Raw genomic sequence first — 18728 nt, forward strand, 5'->3', positions numbered from 1 at the left:
TACTTTGTGCTGGGACGTTTTTACTGGCTTGTGCTTTGACGTGTACAGTTACGTAAAACGCGTCACTTTGTTATGTACCCCAGCTGATCAGGCCATAAAGACGATGTACATCAGCCACTGCTGCATAGACTATCATTGCCTCATCATATTTTGCTTGCGCTGTGTATTCAGCTAACAATTGGAAAAACCGCATAAGGTGTTTGAGTGGGACATTTTTTCTTCGTTGTCTGCGCTGGGGTTTTTCTCCTCGATGCAGACAGGGCCCTTGGTCGTACTTGCCATGCTAGGCTAATTCTCGCGTATCGTTCACTCGCATTAAGATGCACAGAGCGAGCTACCAAAACTATTTGTGAAAATGGTGGACACTTTGAAAAATTATAGTTGGACGTAGGACAGTCGCAATTATTCGTTGCCAGACAATCGGTCTGGCTGTCAGCGTTTGATCCTTCAAATATATTTTTCCTGTCCGTTTAGTTTGGAAGTTACCACTGACAACAAACGTTTGTTTAGTGAAGTGACAACTGTCTTGCTGACAGTCGACCAAAATCTGACCCTGAAACCCCAATGAGAAAGAAGAGGCTCTGATACTTTTACAGACGCTGCAGGAACCACCTTACAGAGTAAGATGTGGCTGAAACTCTTTTTTCTGCTGCTGTACTTCCTGGTACTTTTCGTCCTGGCCCGATTCTTTGAAGCGGTTGTCTGGTATGAGACGGGGATCTTTGCCACTCAGCTGGTAGATCCAGTGACACTGAGCTTTAAGAAGTTGAAGACCATCCTGGAATGTCGAGGCCTGGGATACTCCGGCCTTGCGGAGAAAAGGGATGTCAGAGAGCTGGTGGAGAAATCAGGTGACAAGATAACAGCCAAACACGATGTTACTGAACACGGGAAAGATGTTGGGCAACTGTCAACTAGGAGATGATCTGCGGTACAAAAGTAGGCCTAGTATTGATCCACGAGATACAATTGCACTTACTGTCACGTTAACGGGCACGATCAAAAGTAACGGAAACCTAAACTTAAAAACTACAATGCGCGTTAGTCATCCTACGCACGCCTATTTAAGTCCAAAGTTGCCAAAGGTGTACATCACAATGGTGTCTGCAAGGTGCGCTTAAATAGAGTCAATAACAACCGCAGCTGCTGTGTCGATAGGCTACACCAAACTGCGCCTCAAGTGTACCTCCTAATCTGATGTGTGTTTCCAGGGGACCTGATGCAGGGGGAGTTGTACTCAGCCATTAAAAACGAGGAGCAGCAGGTGCAGTCAGACTCCAGCACCTCCTTCAGTGGTGAGATGCATTTCTATGAGCTGGTGGAGGACACCAAGGATGGCATCTGGTTGGTCCAGGTTAGCACAGAACTTCTGCATGTTTATGGATGTTCTTGCATTCTCCAACTGTTGACAAAGGCTTTACTGAGTCTCTGTGTGTGTGTACGCGTGCAGGTGATAGCCCAGGATCGAGACGCCTTGCTAAGCAAAGCCAACTGGGGTAAGATGGTCCAGAAGGTCTCTCAGTTTGGCATTCGCACGGGCACCTTCAACTGCTCCAGTGACCCCAGGTGAGAGACGCGCACCTCCCCGCGCACCTCTGTGTACACACCTCTGTGTACACACACACCTCCTCCCAGAAAAGGCTGTTGTAAACTACCTTCGAGGATCTAATTTACCGGCAAATCCCAACCGTTTTGCAGGTACTGTCGGAAGCGCGGCTGGATGAAGTCCACCTTGATCATGTCGGTGCCGCAGACCTACTCCTCCAAGGGGAAGGTCATGCTGAAGGAGTACGCCGGGCGCCGCATCGAGGCGGAGCATATCTTCAAGTGGATGACGGCCCACGTGGCGTCTCGCATCAAGACCCTGCGGCAACCTGAGCAGCTTGCTGAGGAATGGCGTCCAAGCCAGTCCCACCCCATCAAGATGTTCCTGTTTGCCCGCCTGGCCACCCCCCCGGCCTTCTTCTCGGCGCTCAGCGTCAAATTCACCGGCCGGATCGAGTTCATCTTCGTGGACGTGCGTCACTGGGGCAATGCCAGCAGCCTCCAGGACATCGGCGTGGATCAGATGCCTTCCTATATCCTAAAGATGCCGGAGGGTATCTATCGCTACGGCAACAGCACGGGGGAGTTTATCTCCCTGGCGGCCATGGATACGTTCCTGCGTTCCGTGCAGCCCGAGGTCAACGACCTGTTTGTGCTCAGCCTGGTTATGGTCAACCTCCTGGCCTGGATGGACCTGTTCATCACCCAGGGTGCCACCGTCAAGCGCTTCGTGGTGCTGATCAGCACTCTGGGGACGTACAACTCCCTCCTGCTGACGTCCTGGCTGCCCGTCCTGGCCCTGCTGCAGCTGCCCTACCTGGAGGCCTTCTACGCCTGCAGCCTGAAGCTGCTCCGCTACGCCGACACCACCTGCCTGGCTTCGTGGGTCCGCGCCGACTGGACCTTCTACTCCTCCCACCCGGCCCTGTTCCTCAGCACCTACCTGGCCCACGGCCTCCTCATCGACTACTTTGAGAGGAAGAGGAGGTGCAGCAACGAGGAGCAGAGCCCCAACAACTTGGAGTGGCTGTGCAGCCTCTGGGACTGGTACAGCAGCCTCCTGGTCCACCCCATGGCCTCGCTGCAGCCCCGCCCTGACCAGTCCGACTGGGACGAAGACCCCCACTTCCTGCTGGAGAGGCTGGCGTTCCCTGACCTGTGGCTCCACCCCCTCGTGCCCATCGACTACATCAAGGCTCTGCCCACCTGGAGGTTCCGGACCAATCAGGTGTTTCAGACCGAAGTAGATGGAGCCAGGGGTGGGGACATGGATATGGACACTAGAACATTGGACATCACAGGGCTGGCCCAGGGTAGAACAGAACCAGCCCAGACCCTGGACACCATAGAACATCAGCAGACCCGGCCTCTGACCCAAACCCAGACTTATCCCTCTGACAGTGAGCGTGAGGAGACGTCTGTTTCTGAGTCATGTGATTCCTGCGGCAGTGCTGGGGAGGAGCCATGCCGGAAAAGGGAGGAGTTGCGTCCCGATTGGTCCCAGTGGCCGGCTGACATGCTGCACTGCACGGAGTGTGTGGTGTGTCTGGAGACCTTCGAGGCGGACTTCCTGTTAATGGGGCTGCCGTGCGGTCACGCCTTCCACCAGCAGTGCATTGTGGTCTGGCTGGCGGGAGGACGCCACTGCTGCCCCGTGTGTCGCTGGCCTCCTTACAAGAAGAAACCAGTGGAGCAGGAAGAACAATAACAGACTTCCTGGTTGACCTCACACACCTGCCTCCTGCACTTAAATGTTACTGATAGAATCCCTGGCTGCGCCCTCTTGTTTGTTCCTGGTCATGGTCGGGTTGCCTCAACTGTTGGCTTGGTGAACCTTAGAGTTGAAAACGGAAATAGTACCTGTGTTTATCTCTATGGTGTTTGCAGTCACACTACAAGTAAGACCTGCTTATGTTAGTAATCCTAAACACTAGTCTCATAGGAAAGCATTGGGATTCATGATGCCCTTTGTTTAAATAGTGGATTATCAAAATGCTTAACAATGTGGGTGTGGGTAACTATTTTTGATAAAGTAAGATCCCACAGAAGTGGTGACAAATAACACAGAGAATAAATGTGTGAATGGAAATGATAGAGACCCGGTATAAATATGATACATTATATAAACAAAATAACCATCTGGAGAGGTGACCCTTGACCTCTCTACTGGCTCTCCCAGTCTATCAACAGGAACAGTCTCTTCTTAGAGATCCACACAGAACCAGTAGGACAGAACCAGTATGATCAGGCCCTGGATGAACAGTATCCACCAACTACCAACCAGGCCTCTGTTCAGAGGCGAGTTTGAGGCATGTACATTTATATGTAATAATAAGAATTTAACAAACGATCGTACAACTTAATAAACATGAGTGCATTCTTTCCCTGTAAAACCTGAGAAGAAGAAAAACAAGTGGAATGTCCCTTTACATGGAGTCCTGCACAGCTGGCCCCGGAGCATGCCCATCTGTGATTGTTGTTAAACAGATTAATATTATTATTTATGAGGGATCATAACAATCCTAGTCACTCATCCTTGTACTCTGTGTAGTTGGACTTGGACCAGAGAAATGAGAGCTTGACTTGTAACATGTTGTCCTCAAATAAAGTTGAGTTTTCATATGAAATGTGTGATGCGATTGTTGTTGTGACCAATAGTCTGGATACTAGATCAAATGAGCCTCTATGAGCTATGACCTAAATATAATTTATAACATCTTAGAACTTAAATGTAACTTTAATGGAATGAGTAGCCTCCGTGTATGAGGTATGTACCAAGATCGTAATACCGTATATTTTACGGGTAATTAAGGTGAGATAGAATGTCCAATTTATTCAGTATTTCCGTCATGATTTCTTCTGTTTCTTTTACATGATATTATTGTAGGTACAGTAAGTTCAACTATGAACCCATGACGACATTTTTCGCAGTTGGGCGTACCCGGCGCGCATGCGCTCCATTTCTGTCACTTGGCGAAGAGCTGCCTGGAAATATCTCGTGTGTCGGGAGGTGGCTAACTAACTGCATCAGAAGGTTGACAGCTTTTAGGATGTTTTGCTGAGTTGAAAGAATATTTATCATAATTCAAGAAACAAGGGAGTACCGACCACAATGCTGCGAGTCTGCTTGAAAGGGGCAAATTCTGCAGCGCGGGTAAGGAACACAATGTTACTGTTTTAGCCGAGCTAACTTGTTAGCCGGAGACGAGCGGTCATTCAGTGACCCACACTGGGCCTGTACCGCCGTGTCTGTCTGCAGAATGGCACCCTTTGCGCCCTTAAAATGCTTTAGCTACCAGCTTCGCATTCTTGCCGTGACCCGTATATGTAGTCATAGTGAATGGACCTAGGGCCAAGGCAAACATTTAGCTAATAGCCTAGCTTTCATTGATAGCATTAGCAACTGACGAAACGATAAGCACGCAGTCTAGCTTTGTGGAAAGAGGCGGTGATTTTGTGACTGACTGGACTACCTTGCAAATGACAGGCGGAACCAGAGGGAGTGACAATAGTATCCACCAATATCTGCCGTAGTAGGATGGCAGGACTCTGTTAATCATTATGATTTCTCAAAGTATCCATGTGCAATGACAAGTTGAAATTGACTATTTGTGTTCACGAGGTTTGCTTGTTAACTTTTACATTCATCATGGGCCATCCAATTCAGTGTGTAGTCACACGCTGCACAGCTAACTCCATGTCAGACACGGAGAGAAAGGGCAAGGCGTCATATATTTATACCAAGGGCACATGACCTTGCCAAGTAGTTTCCACTCCTAAATGTCAACAAAGTGATAGTTCTGTCAGTAATTGCAGTGGGGATATCTACCGAACATAAATGTATAGTACAGGTCTACTGCCGACCGTCTCTCCTCTCATAACTTAGAGCGGAAGAGAATACAAAGTTCTCTGTGATGTGTGTGGTGATGAATCACGTGTAGGGGTGTAAGGCTGATTCAACCGTTACATTTAGAGGTTTTCAATTGCTAATAGATTATCCTTCGAAGCTATACAAGGCCCGGTGTGTAACACTGACACTAGAATGGATGTGGAACTAGCAACCATGTCTGTTGAAATGAGTTCGAACGTGAGTTCTGTATTGAATGCTTGCCTCACCTCTGCGCTCCAGAAGTGCCTGTGCGGAAATGCAGCCCTCCACCCCCTGCAGCCCTGTCGACGCTACACCTCTGGAGCATCAGGGTAGGTTGGAGCTACGCACGCACGCATGCAGGGAATAGTCTAAAGCAAGGGTGTCCAATCCTGGTCCTCAGCATCCACTGTCGTTCCGGATTCAAACGAATGGTCATCGTCAGGCTTCCACAGAGCTCGACGACCTTCCCATTCATTTGAATCGGGTGTGTCGGAGCAGGGAAACATCTCGAGCATACGGGACGGTGAGCCCCGAGGGACCAGGATGGAACACCCCCGGTCTAAAGAAACGGATGCTGCACAGACCGACAAACGAGAGCGATAAACACAACTGCTCCACGAGACCGATGCACAATGTCAACAGACGCTTCTCCCTCTCATGTCGTTCACGACTCACCTCTCCACCCCCGTCTGCCCAGGGGCTCCGCCGGGAAGGTTGTGGCTGGCGGTCTGCTGGCGGCGGCAGGCGGCCTGGGAGGCACAGTCGTCTATGCCGGCTGGGACCCCAAGTTCCGGACCAGCGTGGAAAAGAACGTCCCCTACTCCAACCAGCTGTTTGGCGCGGTGCTCGGCCCCGTCCCCGCCCCCGTAGGGAAGAAACCAGTGAGTGAAAGAACAGCTGGAGTGGGCCGAGACTTGGGCCCCTTTGTTCAGCCCCCAGCTGTTCATCAGCTGTGTAGGTACTGTGCTAAGGTGGCGTGTGTGTGTGTGTGTGTGTGTGCGCGTGTGCGCGTGTGTGTGTGTGTGTGTGTGTGTGCGCGTGTGTGTGTGTGTGTGTGTGTGTGCGTGCGTGTGTGCGTGTGCGTGTGCGTGTGTGCGCGCGTGTGTGCGAACAAACTCTGTTTGTAGGCCAAGGTGGAGCCCCTCCAGATCTCCTCGATGTCTGAGGTTTCCAAGGACTCCAAGCTGCCCAAGACCAAGCAGCCGGAGCCGGAGGCCCCGGTGGAGGCTCCCGCCGCAGCCCCGGAGCCCGCCCCCCCAGCCCCAGCCACCATAGAGGGTGAGGTGACTCTCTGGATGTTAGCCTGGACCACAGTCCTGTGCTTGTTTGGCTCTTAAACGTTTGACAGGAATCGGCTTTTTGATCCCATGGTCACACCACTGGTCAGGCTTTTAGAAGATCATGGACTTAAGGCTCATACCTCTGCACGACACACGCACACACACACACACACACACATATACTTGGGATGCTGTAATCAGATGTTTTTCTTTCTGCCTTTTTTCTCTCTCTGGCTTGTTCTGAGACGAGGAGTCAGACGTGTGTGTGTTTGGGGAAAGCTCTGGACAGAAGGCAGATAAAGGCTAGATGGCCGGTAATAGAACATAGTTACAGAGGTGTGTCTGCTGGTTTGAGCCTGTGAGTCACCACAGCTACTCTAGTCTGGCTGCTCTGCTGGGCATTTTATAGATGGCCAGTGTTATAGATGGCCAGTGTTATAGATGACCAGTGTTGTACAACTGTTGCCCAAATGTACTATAGTTCACTAAAGGCAACCTCAACATGACCACAGCCTACATGCCCTGACCTCAACATGACCACAGCCTACATGCCCTGACCTCAACATGACCACAGCCCACATGTCCTGGCCACAACATGACCACAGCCTACATGCCCTGACCACAACATGACCACAGCCTACATGCCCTGACCTCAACATGACCACAGCCTACATGCCCTGACCACAACACGACCACAGCCTGCATGCCCTAACCACAACATGACCACAGCCTACATGCCCTAACCACAACATGACCACAGCCTACATGCCCTAACCACAACATGACCACAGCCTACATACCCTGACCACAGCCGGTGGAGTCAGCCCAGACCCGGTCCCAGTGTTGTGACGGTGCTCCTGTGTTGCAGAGGCCTCTGCTTCAGCGGCCCAGATCATATCAGCCATCAGCGATGTGCCCTCTATGCCCGCTCCGGGCTGCAACGACACACAGGCCCCGCTCCCCCCCAGCCACGTGGAGGAGGCTCCTGCAGGTCAGCCCCTTCCCCCCCCCCCACTCCCCCCAGCACGCCTGGCAGGACCAGGACCTCCCCCCACCCCCCTCCTCCTCCAGGCTGCATGCCTGTCCGTCTGCCCTTGACACTGAAGCGGGGAGGGCGTCGAAGCCTGCACGCGTCACTAATGCTCTCTGTCTCTCCATTCTCCATCTCCCGCGCTGTTCATGACTTTGTGATGTCCGTCTCTCCTGGTGGTCTCGTGTCTCTGTGGCGACGTGGTCCTCTGGATCTCTCCTGTCCTGCTCCCATCAGCCCTGCAGCCAGGGGCTCTCCTCACCTCATGTTCGGCTGACTCTAACCCTGATCTCGCCCCCCTGCCTGTCCCCCTGCATGACGTTCGTCTCGAGCGAGTGCGCGTGCACATCGCGATCGGGGTCAGCTCCGAACCAGCTTTCAAAGACGAATGCAAGCAATAAGTAGGGGGGTGCGGGGGGGGGGGGGGGGGGGGTTTAATGGTAAGTTCTTGCAGTATGAATGGAGCTGACCCCATCCGTGTTGTGCACACCGCTGCGTGCGTTTGCTTCCATTCCTTTCAGCTGCATCCTCCTATTCCTCACTGACAGATAACGCTATCTACGTCGCAGCGCCGGGCCTATCACAGGGGTGCATTGTGGGTACTCGTCTGTGGAGTTGAGCGGGAGAACGCCAGGCGTCTGTATCGCGTGTCCCCGCCCTGCTGAACGGGTGCCTGTGTCTGTGTGTGTGTTCCGTAGCAGAAGAATGTACAGAGTGTGCTCATGAACGTGCGCCCGCACCCGCCATGGCAGAGCGCCCGGTGGAGGAGGTGGCAGCCAGGCTGGCACAGCAGGATAAGGCAGAGGAGGACCTGCTGGCCTGTATGTGGATGACACACACGCACACGCACGCGCGCACCCACGCACGCACCCACACGCAGCCCCTCTGCTCCACCTTTCCGTCGGACCGAACCCCCGACACCAACCGATCCGCTGTCATGTGTGTCGCCCGCAGCCATGGCGTCCACCCTGGAGGAGTCCCTGGGGAACTCGGCCAAGGTGACCCTGCAGGCCATCGGGGCCCAGGAGGCCGCGCTGCTGGCCATCGCCCAGCACACGTACAAGCTGAAGGAGGCCATGGAGGCCGAGGTGGGACCCCACACACACACACACACACAGACATATGCACAGGGAGAACCTGGAAGCCTTGAGACCCACACACACACTTACAAATGTCCTCCTAACATCGAGGTTTGTGTGTGTGTGTGTGTGTGTGCAGGCTCCTCCGGATGAGAAGTCGGCTCAGTGGAGGGCTCTGGAGGACGCTCTGAGTGAACGCAGCCGCCACGTGGACGAGGCTGGAGCGGCCCTGCTCAAGGCCAAGTAAGACCTCACACCCACACACACACACACAAGGGCTAACAGGACGCCCCCCCCCCCCCCCCCCCCCCCGTCATGGCTGCGTGTGTTGTGTCCAGGGAGGAGCTGGAGAAGCTGCGAGCGGTGATCGACGGAGCGAAGGGATGCAACATCGCCGCGGCCAGACCTCAGATCCTGGCGGCCGAGGAGAACCTGCACAGCATGGTGGTGGACCTGGACGGCGTGGTCACCAAGGTAACAGCCTGGACGCTCGCCCCGGCGGCGACACCTTCCTCTCGCCCTGTCCGGCCCTCTCTGACCGCGGCGCGTGTTTGCAAACAGGTCCAGACCGCCCAGACCGAGGCCAAGATCGTGTCTCAGTACAGCGACCTGGTGACGGAGGCCAAGGTCCAGTTCCAGAAGGAGCTCAACAGCATCACGCCGGAGATCCAGGCCAACTGGAAGGGCCTCAGTAAGTGCACACTCGCCTCGGCGCGCGGGCCCTCAGAGACGAGGGCGCTGTGAGGATTTGTGGGAAACTGCGGTGAAAACCAATGAATAGTTATTGTAGTTTTGTAGTAAACAAATTTCCGTTTTTTTATCCTGTATTGTCACGGTAAGGTCTAGAGTTTGACCTCGAGACATGGCCTGTCGTTGATTGTGGTAGTTGTAGTTTCATGGTCGCGATTTGTGGGAGTTGTAGTTTTACGCTAGAGCAGGTGCGGCCGTCGTAGTTTTGACGCCATTACCCCCTGTCTCTCCAGCAGGGAAGTTGACCCAGGATGACTTGAACTCGCTGATCGCCCACGCCCACCGGCGCATCGACCAGTTGAACCGCGAGCTGGCGGAGCAGCGCGTGCGGGAGCAGATCCACCTGGAGGCGGCTCTGGAGCAGCTGAAGGCCGAGGACCTCAAGGCCCAAGAGGCGGCCATCGCCACCGCCCTGGAGCACAACAGGGAGCAGCTGAGGCTGGAGCAGGAGAAGAAGGTGTGTGTGTGTGTGTGTGTGTGTGTGTGTCGACCTCAGATCAGGCTCATGTTTGGGTGTGGCTCCTGTCGGGCTAGGATCCGGCTCATGTTTGGGTGTAGCTCCTGTCGGGCTAGGATCCGGCTCATGTTTGGGTGTAGCTCCTATCGGGCTAGGATCCGGCTCATGTTTGGGTGTAGCTCCTGTCGGGCTAGGATCCGGCTCATGTTTGGGTGTAGCTCCTGTCGGGCTAGGATCCGGCTCATGTTTGGGTGTAGCTCCTGTCGGGCTAGGATCCGGCTCATGTTTGGTGTGCGTGTGCAGGTGGAGGAAGTGCGCGATGTGATGGAGGCTGAGATGAGGACCCAGCTGCGCAGACAGGCCGCCGCCCACACGGACCATCTGAGAGACGTGCTGAAGGTGCAAGAGCAGGAGCTGCGGACCGAGGCAGAGGAGGTACGACACACACACACACACAGACAGACGCACACATACAAACAGACACACACACAAACACAGACACACACACAAACAGACATATACACACACACACAGGCTGAAGTTGCTCACACCCAAACAAACATCAACACAGGCACTAACTCTCACACACACACACACACACACACACACACACACTCAGCCTGTCCCTCCCTTCCCCTCCCAGGTGCTCAACAGTAAGATGCTGGAGCAGGAGACGGCCTACCGCAGGCTGACCCAGGAGCAGCTGGACAGCTTCACCCTGGACATGAACGCTGCCTACGCCAGGCTGAAGGGCGTCGAGGAGGCCATCGACAGTAAGACACGCACACACACACACACCGCCTCACACACGCGCGCCACCCACAGCCAGCGTACACGGCCCCCCCCCACACACACACGCGACCGCCCGTCTAACCGGTCCAACCCCCCCGCCCATCCAGGTCACGTGATCGCCGAGGAGGAGGCCCGCAAGGCCCACCAGCTGTGGCTGTCGGTGGAGGCGCTCAACTACACCCTGCGCACCGCCGGGGCCGAGGCCCCCACCGAGCCTCTGGAGGGCGCCGTGGACGCCGTGCGCCAGAGCTGCGCCGGCGACGACTTCGCCCAGACCCTGGCCACGGCCCTGCCCGCCGAGTCGCTGAGCCGCGGCGTCTACAGCGAGGCGTCGCTCCGCGCCCGCTTCCACGCCGTCCGCCGGCTGGCGCGCCGCGTGGCGCTCGTCGACGAGGCCCGCAACAGCCTGTACCAGTACTTCCTGTCCTACCTGCAGGCGGCGCTGCTGTTCGAGGAGCCCCAGCGGGCGCCGCCGGCGGCGCTCAGCGACGACGACCTGGACCCCTTCCGCCTGCTGGCGTACGCCTCCTACAGCCTGGAGCACGGCGACCTGGAGCTGGCCGCCAAGCTGCTGAACCAGCTGCGGGGCGAGGCGCGCCGCGTGGCCCAGGACTGGCTGACGGAGGCGCGGCTCACCCTGGAGACCAGGCAGGTGGTCAGCCTGCTGTCGGCCTACGCCAACGCCGTGGGGCTGGGCACCACACAGGCTCCCTAGCCTGCCCCCCCCCCCCCTCTCCCTCCTGCTGGGGCCCCCCTCCTCCTGTCCCGTAGCCTTTGACCTAGACCCTGCCCTGGGCGCCACCACACACCCCCTCCACCCCAGCCCGCCCTCGTCCTCGACCTGCCCTGCCCTGCTCGAGCCCAGGGCCCCCGGACCTTAACCCGGCCCCTCCTTCCCACCTGCCTTCTTGTCTCATGTCTTTCTACTCTCCTCCTCCTTTTCCCAACAGCCTCTCCGAGAAGTGTAATTTATGAATGAGAATGAGAGGAATTCAGTTAGCAGCACTAAGCCACCGTGTGTTTGGGGTAGCTATCACAGAGCAGTTAGCCACATGTCTTTGCTCCCCCCCCCCCCTGCCCTCCATATTCTTCTCTACTCCCATGCAGGAAGACAGTACTGCATCTGTCTTTGTTGAGTGAGGAGGTAGTTTTTCCTTCCTATTCAGATGGTACTGACCATCAGATCTGTGCACCACAGTGTGTGAATGTACCTCATGTACATATTATTTGGAGCCCTGTGATTGGGTGCTTCGCAGCACCCTCCAGTGGAGATAACGTGTCACTACAGGGCCCTGCCAGTAGCAGGCGTTCTGCTAGCTTTTAGCAGTAAGCATGGCTCCTCCACTAACTGACCTGTGTCTAGCAACGTCCACCCACCTGTAACTCTTGGTTCCAATCAATGTTAATTTTGTCTGGTGCATTATCAGGTTTTTGTGGAGATTAAAAATAAAGGATTCAAATAATGTTGTCATGCTGTTCTCCCTGTCAATATTGATATCAATAAATGAAGTTGGCAAGATTCAGGTTTCCTGTGTCTTTATACCATCACTGATGTGTGCATTAAGTAGATTCAACACACTGGGACGATCCATCACATATGATCTAATTCCACAGTGAAAGACTGGAAACCTAGTTCCGTGTGTCAACAGTGAAATGTTGCTTTTGTCATCTGGATTTTATATCGACAGCACTGGTTATTTCATACTCTGCTGAAGGCAGAATTAATAATCAAATCTCTTTTCACCAAACTTAAATTGTAATTCATTTTAATGTATATTTTACACGTAACAAATAACAAGCCATGAGTCAATGAAGTGCCACCAGTGATATACTCATACAAATCAGCTATTGACACAGAATCAACATAACTTCCTGTAGTTTAGTCTGGTTTTAAACTGAATTGTGTTTTTATAGAACATGATTCAACACATCTCCCTACAGGTGTGTGCTCGACAGACATCCCAGAATCCCCGGTTGCCGTCAGTTGCTGACCTCCGCAGCGACCTCAAACTCAGCCACAGCGGCCCTGCAAACAGGAGAGAGTATCGGTGGGGGGTGAAGACAACAGCGACAGAATGAAACCTGAAGCAGACATATCTGTAGCACGTGGGTGGGTGTCGAGCTGCTACGCGTGTGCATGTTCCCGTACCTTTGCTCATCGGTGAGCTCAAACTCCTGCAGCACCCTGGCAGCCAGGCCGGGGGTGGAGGGGTGGCAGAAGTCGGCAGACAGCTTCACCAGCTTCACAGCCTTCTCAGAGTCGCTTCTGCAGCTCGACAGGAAGTCGGCGAACAGCTCCTTCCTGTGGGAGAGGGACAGTCGGGTCACAGCCGGGCCAATCACACGGCCAGCGGCCCCAGACTTGCGATGAGTCGGGCAGGCGGAACGAGGCGGAACAGTTGTAGGACAGGCGAACTTACGGTGGAACCCTGTTTTTGGCCTTGAACAGCGTCAGCATGTCCCTGGAAAGAGAAGGAAACGATCAGCCTCTAAATTCACAAAAGCACATGAACATTTGATACTATTGAACATCCAGGGACCCTCCCCCCCCCTACTACCTACCCCACCCCACCCCAGCCAAGCTCCCCCCTCCCCCAGTCCTCACCAGGCCTGCTGGGTGTCATGGGCAGCCAGCAGGAGGGAGGTGACGTCTGTGAGGGCAGACACCGACCAGGTCAGGACCTCCTGCCCCCGGTTCCCCTGCTGGTACACCGCCTTCACGTCTAGGGCACACGCGGCAAACGCCTCCTGGACCTGACACACACACACACACACAGAAGTTACATGGAGGTATACAATTTGTTTTATTGAATACTCAGTGCACCCACATCTTAACCACTTCTAATATATATATGTTTTAAACATTTGCATACACAGTACAGTACACACAGTGTAATAGTAGGTGTGGGTGGGTCTCACCTCAGGGCTGTGTTTGTCTCTGGCCATGAGAGTCAGAACCTCCTCCACCACAGTGGACTTGTTGTCATGGCCCAGGCGACGGATGTCTGGGAGAGAGGAGAGAGGGAGGGGGAGAGAGAGGAAGAGAGACACAGAGAGAGAGAGAGGAAGAGAGACACAGAGAGAGAGAGAGAGAAAGAGAGAGAGAGAGAGACAGAGAGACAGAGAGAGAGAGAGAGAGAGAGAGAGAGAGAGAGAGAGAGAGAGAGAGAGAGAGAGAGAGAGAGCGAGCATCAACACAGACATCAGCCAGTTCACCAGCCCTCCAGTCTCAGTCCCCCTAGTTTGATGCGCTCCACGTTCAGCTTCACCCAGAGTGGGCTGAGAACCAGAGCAGCATGCAGAACTTCACTGGTGAGCCCCACTCACCTTCCCAGACCTGTGGGATCAGGTCGAGTCTGCCGTCAGTGTCCAGAGCCTGCAGAAGATCCATCATGCCCTGGGGGTTGGGGTAGTACAGCTACACACACACACACGCACGCACACACACGTTGGATTAAAACTACAGTTGTCACGGGCGTGTGTGTGTGTGTGTGTGTGTGTGTGTGTGAGGGAGCAAGTGTGTGTATACTCACAGAGGGGATTAGCTCCTTGTACCACTTCAGCACCACATCTATGTGCTCCATCAAACACAGCAGGCTGAAAAATCGTCCACTGGAGAGGAGACACACACACACACATACATTGGGTGAGCAGGACTAAACAGACAATGTGTGTACGTTTGTCAATATCCCAGTTGAGAGGCACTCACTAGAAGATACTTTGATGGTAGGTGTCTCCTAACAGCCTCCAGTTCTCTCCTGTTTGTGAAAGGTTGTAAACCTGGTATCCCATCTCAATGTCCTTGGTGTCGAGACACTGAAGATACACACACACATACAGTTCAGACACACACACACACACACCCTAACCATAGCCTTCAACACGCGCTTCTCCAAATCCCAGGAAGATTACACTTACCTTAAGTTCACACATACACACACACACACACAGGTCACTTACTATTTTCATGGCTTGTGAGAAGAAATACACTGGAAAGACAAAAACAAAAAGAGGGTGAGTCTGAAGGTGCAGCCAACAAACCAAAGAGGCAAAAGAACAATCCAGAATGCCCCTACCATCTTCAGGGTCCTGACACACAAAGTTCTTTCCTGACACCTCGGACATCACGTCGTGTAACATGTTGGACTTGGCTCGGCTGGTCAGGGCTGGAGGGAAGGAGAGGAGGGGGGAGAGAAAACAAGGCATGTGAGGTAACTCCATGAGTCCTGTATTACTACATTACATTTACATTTAGTCATTTAGCAGACACTCTTATCCAGAGCGACTTACAGTAAGTACAGGGACATTCCCCCCGAGGCAAGTAGGGTGAAGTGCCTTGCCCAAGGACACAATGTCATTCGGCACGGCCAGGAAATCGAACCGTCAACCTTCTGATTAATAGCCGATTCCCTAACTGCTCAGCCATCTGACCCCCATACAAAAAGGTTGATAAAGTAACACTGCCCCAGCAGGACAGGAGGGGTACTGACCTGCTTTATGGAAGATGCGCAGGAGGTGCTTGAATGTTGCCAGACTGGGGGCTGGAGAGAGACAGACAGGTGGAGAGAGAGACAGACAGACAGAGAGAGAGAGATTTAGAGACAGAGCGAGACATAGAGAGACAGACACACAGAGAGAAGGACAGAAACGGAGGAGGGGGTTGCAGTGAGTAAGACCCCAGAACTAGGGATAGCACAACACGTGTGTATGTGTGTGAGTGTGTGTGAGAGTGTGTGTGAGGCTCCATACTGACCGATGCCCATAGCCTTCATCTCGCTGAGCAGGGGCATGGCCTGGGCGCGGCTCAGGGGACCACAGTAGGCCAAGGCCTTCAGCGTGGTGTTGAACACCAGCAGGTTGGGCTGGATCTTCTGGTAACTCATCTGCTTCAGCAGCTCCTACAGACGGGAAGGGAGGGGGGGGGGGATGAAGGTGAGGCTGTTCCCAGAGAGGACGAGGAAGCGAGTCATCAAGACCGCAATGTGAAGTCTTCCACGGCACACACACACACTCACCACGACCAGATCCCACTTGTCGTTGTACTTCTCTTTGACAAATGGAGCAGCGCTGATCAGACCGTTGAAGGTGTGGACGTCCGCTGGAGGAAGAGGATCCGACGTCAGTGCCATGGCAACCCAACACGACCACGCTCCCTCTGAACATTCCTCACTCTCACCTTTTCAGTTCCATTTGTTCCTCAGTATATTGAACTTTTGCATTTACTCTCAACGCTATCCTTGGATCTACAGTATTTCTAGAATGTGCTAATCGCCGATACACTTGTATGTTTGGATTATTCATTTTCTGATTTAGTCTCAAAGCTGTTCCGATGTGCTTATCGCTGACACACTCTTGCGACGCTTGTAGACACACAACGGCAGGAGGAGACCCACCAGTCAGACGGTTGTTCAGCAGCTCAGTGTACATGTTGAAGGCCTTGGAATGGGCGCCGTGCTGGAGACACACACACACACAGATACACTTCTGTCATATTGGGTTGGACAGACACACAGCTTGGTTCCAGCGCCCTCGGATGAGGAACTTTACGTAAGTCTAGTAAAGGTCAAATGTGACTGACCTTGACCATGCCTTTGATGAGGGCGCAATAGGAGCGACTGTCTTTTTCCGGAAGCAGGCTAAAGATCCGTTCTGCATTGTTGTTCTCCCTGAAACACGCACGACAACATGAACATGACCTGCACACAGCCCGGTGGTTCGAGCCGTCCGGCCTTTTCTAGAACCCCCGTAGGGCCTGTTCTTCGAGAACGTCGGCATGTTCGTTTGTTCTAGCCAAGTTAGGCACAGAGAAAAGCTCCATGGTCTCTCCCCCCCCCCCCACCCCCCCCTTCCATCCCTCCCCCACCCCCACCCCAAAGCCACCCCACCAACCCCGCTCCTACCTCCAGACCAACTGGACTGGGTCTGACGGTTTCCTCATCTTCCCCCTCTTCTTCCAGCCCCCATCCGGAACTTCCTCCTGGGGAGAAGAGCACAGTTAGAAACACGAAGATGTACATTTAGACCAGGGTTTGATGCAACCGACGCACTGCCAAACTGTGTTTCTACGCAGCTCGAGACGGTTTTCCGTGCATTCGTATCCAGAGTCATTCTCACCGTCTCCTCTGTATCTGGCTTGTCATCCTGTGCAGGGTTCCGGTCGCAATAGAAACTGATCAGGTCCAGCAGGTCATTGGTCACGCCCAAAGAGACCGCCGTTCCTGAGTGGACAGAGAGACACGCACGCTGTTCTCACTACTTGTTTGTTGAGCTCTCCCAATGCTCTTCTAGTATGTGCGGTGTGTGTGTGTGTGTGTGTGTGGGTGGGTGGGTGTGTGTATGTGCAACCTACCAGCCTGCAGCAGTTGGTCGTACATGTCCACAGCAGCGCGAACCTTCCTCAGGGAGATCCTCTCTACCAGAGCAGCCTCGCTCACCTCCTCCAGAACGGGCTCCAACGACTCTGGCATCAGACACTACACACACACACACACACACACACATTGTAGTTCCTCCTCATCATGGCTGGTTGTATAAATAACTGTTGACAAATGTTCTGGCTTAGCCTCCTGCTCACTGGTATGTGTGGCTCAGCGAACTCCTTCATGAAAAACTTTGGATGCGTGTTGACAAAGTACTTTGCTGCAGCTCGTCCTGCCTCCTGGGAGAGGGAGTACAGCCTCTGCACGGGGTCACAAGGGGGAGGGGGGGGGGGGGGGTTAGGACCATTGCATCTCCCGAGCGACCTTCCATCGCTTGTCACATCTCTAACATGGCCGCCCAGGTCGGTGCTTGTCTGCACTACTCGTGTGAGACCAGCTCATTCTTTATGCGAGATGGTGAGAGAGATGGTGGACGATGTTAATGTGTCCCCGGACTTACAAACTCGCCGCTGTTTCGGGGGGTCAGGTAGGGGTCGTCCTGAAACATGTAGTGAGGAGCTGTGGGGTCCTGGAGAGGAATGAAGACCTCGCCAGGTTATCATCTAAAACAGGCTGCAGAGTCTTTGTTTTACTGACAGACTGATAAGGGCATAGATGAGACAGCGTCCTACCCTATTGACTGTAGAGGCCAGGGCTTGTAGAACAGCTTCTTTCGCCCTGGAGATTGAAAAAAAATCACGTGTCACTGAAGTACCACTTCCAAGTTGCCCAGTAAAAGAATGAATGAATGACACACATACCATGTTTTCTTTTTGGGGATGACTATATTCTCTGAAGACACTGTAATGATATTAATGTCGTTAGCAACGCTTGTGACACTGTGCCCGCTATCCAGCTGATACTTGAGCTTAAATGTAGATGACAACAATGACAGACCCTGTACCTGTTTGAGATGATGCGCTTTGCTGGCAAACTGCTGCACTCCAACTAAAGTTCCTGAAACAAACATTATGTGCATTACGCCTACACCTAACTCGTGCAATACGGTTAAATTCTCATCATAGCTAATTGACGATGTGCCAATGTTATCAAGGTGTGTTTGTGACCTCGCCTGTCAACAGCCTGTCACTGCAGTACTGAGGATGAAGTATTACTTCCAATCAGATAAATACGCATATGAACGTACTTTCATGCAAATGTATAATTGATGTTACCACACAAAACGTACCTGTTAATATATAATTGCTCCAAGTTCCTGAGAATAAAGCGACTATTTCTATGGATGTAATACCCTACATGTTTAGCGGGGGCCGCCATCTTGAACACACACTCGAGGCTTATGGGAGGAAGAAACCATCTAAGATTCAAAAGGGTACACAAGTAACAACAACAAAAATAACAGTGGAACTTATTTTACCTTTGCATTTTTTTACGTACAATTAAATAATTATTGTATTTGAAAATAGATATATATGTGTACTTTGTGAAGGAAGCAGACAGCAAAATTCATATTTTTCGCTGCTTTCGCAAGCTTTGTAATGGTA

At 53.2% G+C, this 18728-nt stretch overlaps 3 protein-coding genes across 6 annotated transcripts; 2 read left to right on the forward strand and 1 right to left on the reverse strand.

Moving 5' to 3' along the window:
- Positions 1-3: 3 nt before the first annotated feature.
- rnf103 (ring finger protein 103) lies at positions 4-4172 on the forward strand. Its single transcript, XM_084697245.1, has 5 exons — positions 4-851; positions 1212-1354; positions 1451-1566; positions 1699-3443; positions 3725-4172. The coding sequence occupies exons 1-4, from the start codon at positions 626-628 to the stop codon at positions 3251-3253; spliced, it is 2040 nt and encodes a 679-aa protein (XP_084553371.1). The 5' UTR covers positions 4-625; the 3' UTR covers positions 3254-3443; positions 3725-4172.
- Positions 4173-4520: 348 nt separating this feature from the next.
- Positions 4521-12323, forward strand: immt (inner membrane protein, mitochondrial (mitofilin)). 4 transcript variants are annotated; one of them, XM_084697249.1, is made up of 14 exons: positions 4521-4699; positions 5675-5745; positions 6114-6297; positions 6544-6694; positions 7565-7687; positions 8425-8547; positions 8681-8814; positions 8945-9048; positions 9144-9279; positions 9367-9496; positions 9789-10012; positions 10316-10447; positions 10656-10785; positions 10912-12323. In XM_084697249.1, exons 1-14 carry the CDS (start codon positions 4658-4660, stop codon positions 11517-11519), a joined length of 2292 nt encoding a protein of 763 aa, XP_084553375.1. In that variant the 5' UTR covers positions 4521-4657; the 3' UTR covers positions 11520-12323. The 4 variants fall into 4 exon arrangements, with proteins under 4 accessions (XP_084553375.1, XP_084553376.1, XP_084553377.1 ...); XM_084697250.1 differs by having other exon boundaries at positions 9792-10012; XM_084697251.1 differs by lacking the exon at positions 7565-7687.
- Positions 12324-12553: 230 nt separating this feature from the next.
- Positions 12554-18516, reverse strand: ptcd3 (pentatricopeptide repeat domain 3). Its single transcript, XM_084697253.1, has 24 exons — positions 18413-18516; positions 18128-18180; positions 17985-18024; positions 17856-17901; positions 17684-17752; positions 17379-17483; positions 17154-17277; positions 16919-17022; positions 16705-16781; positions 16383-16470; positions 16198-16258; positions 15820-15902; positions 15558-15702; positions 15295-15345; positions 14881-14970; positions 14765-14793; positions 14514-14620; positions 14338-14416; positions 14132-14222; positions 13724-13809; positions 13410-13558; positions 13225-13266; positions 12954-13106; positions 12554-12830 (listed from the first exon to the last, which is right to left on the reverse strand). The coding sequence occupies exons 1-24, from the start codon at positions 18499-18501 to the stop codon at positions 12785-12787; spliced, it is 2007 nt and encodes a 668-aa protein (XP_084553379.1). The 5' UTR covers positions 18502-18516; the 3' UTR covers positions 12554-12784.
- Positions 18517-18728: the final 212 nt, after the last annotated feature.

This window comes from Hypomesus nipponensis, chromosome 1 (genome assembly GCF_054491055.1).
Source record: "Hypomesus nipponensis isolate SF chromosome 1, ASM5449105v1, whole genome shotgun sequence".
In the NCBI taxonomy this organism is placed as follows: Eukaryota; Metazoa; Chordata; class Actinopteri; order Osmeriformes; family Osmeridae; genus Hypomesus; species Hypomesus nipponensis.

Bases quoted from the DNA above. Each gene is read 5' to 3' on its own strand.
- rnf103 (XM_084697245.1), top strand. From the start codon at position 626: ATGTGGCTGAAACTCTTTTTTCTGCTGCTGTACTTCCTGGTACTTTTC. The intron at 852-1,211 runs GTGACAAGATAA...GTGTGTTTCCAG, and splicing joins AGAGCTGGTGGAGAAATCAG to GGGACCTGATGCAGGGGGAG. The intron at 1,567-1,698 runs GTGAGAGACGCG...ACCGTTTTGCAG, and splicing joins AACTGCTCCAGTGACCCCAG to GTACTGTCGGAAGCGCGGCT.
- immt (XM_084697249.1), top strand. From the start codon at position 4,658: ATGCTGCGAGTCTGCTTGAAAGGGGCAAATTCTGCAGCGCGG. The intron at 9,049-9,143 runs GTAAGACCTCAC...TGTTGTGTCCAG, and splicing joins GCGGCCCTGCTCAAGGCCAA to GGAGGAGCTGGAGAAGCTGC. The intron at 10,786-10,911 runs GTAAGACACGCA...CCGCCCATCCAG, and splicing joins CGTCGAGGAGGCCATCGACA to GTCACGTGATCGCCGAGGAG.
- ptcd3 (XM_084697253.1), bottom strand. From the start codon at position 18,501: ATGGCGGCCCCCGCTAAACATGTAGGGTATTACATCCATAGAAATAGT. The intron at 18,181-18,412 runs GTACGTTTTGTG...TGTTTGTTTCAG, and splicing joins GAGCAATTATATATTAACAG to GAACTTTAGTTGGAGTGCAG. The intron at 15,346-15,557 runs GTCAGTATGGAG...GTCTCTCTCCAG, and splicing joins GATGAAGGCTATGGGCATCG to CCCCCAGTCTGGCAACATTC.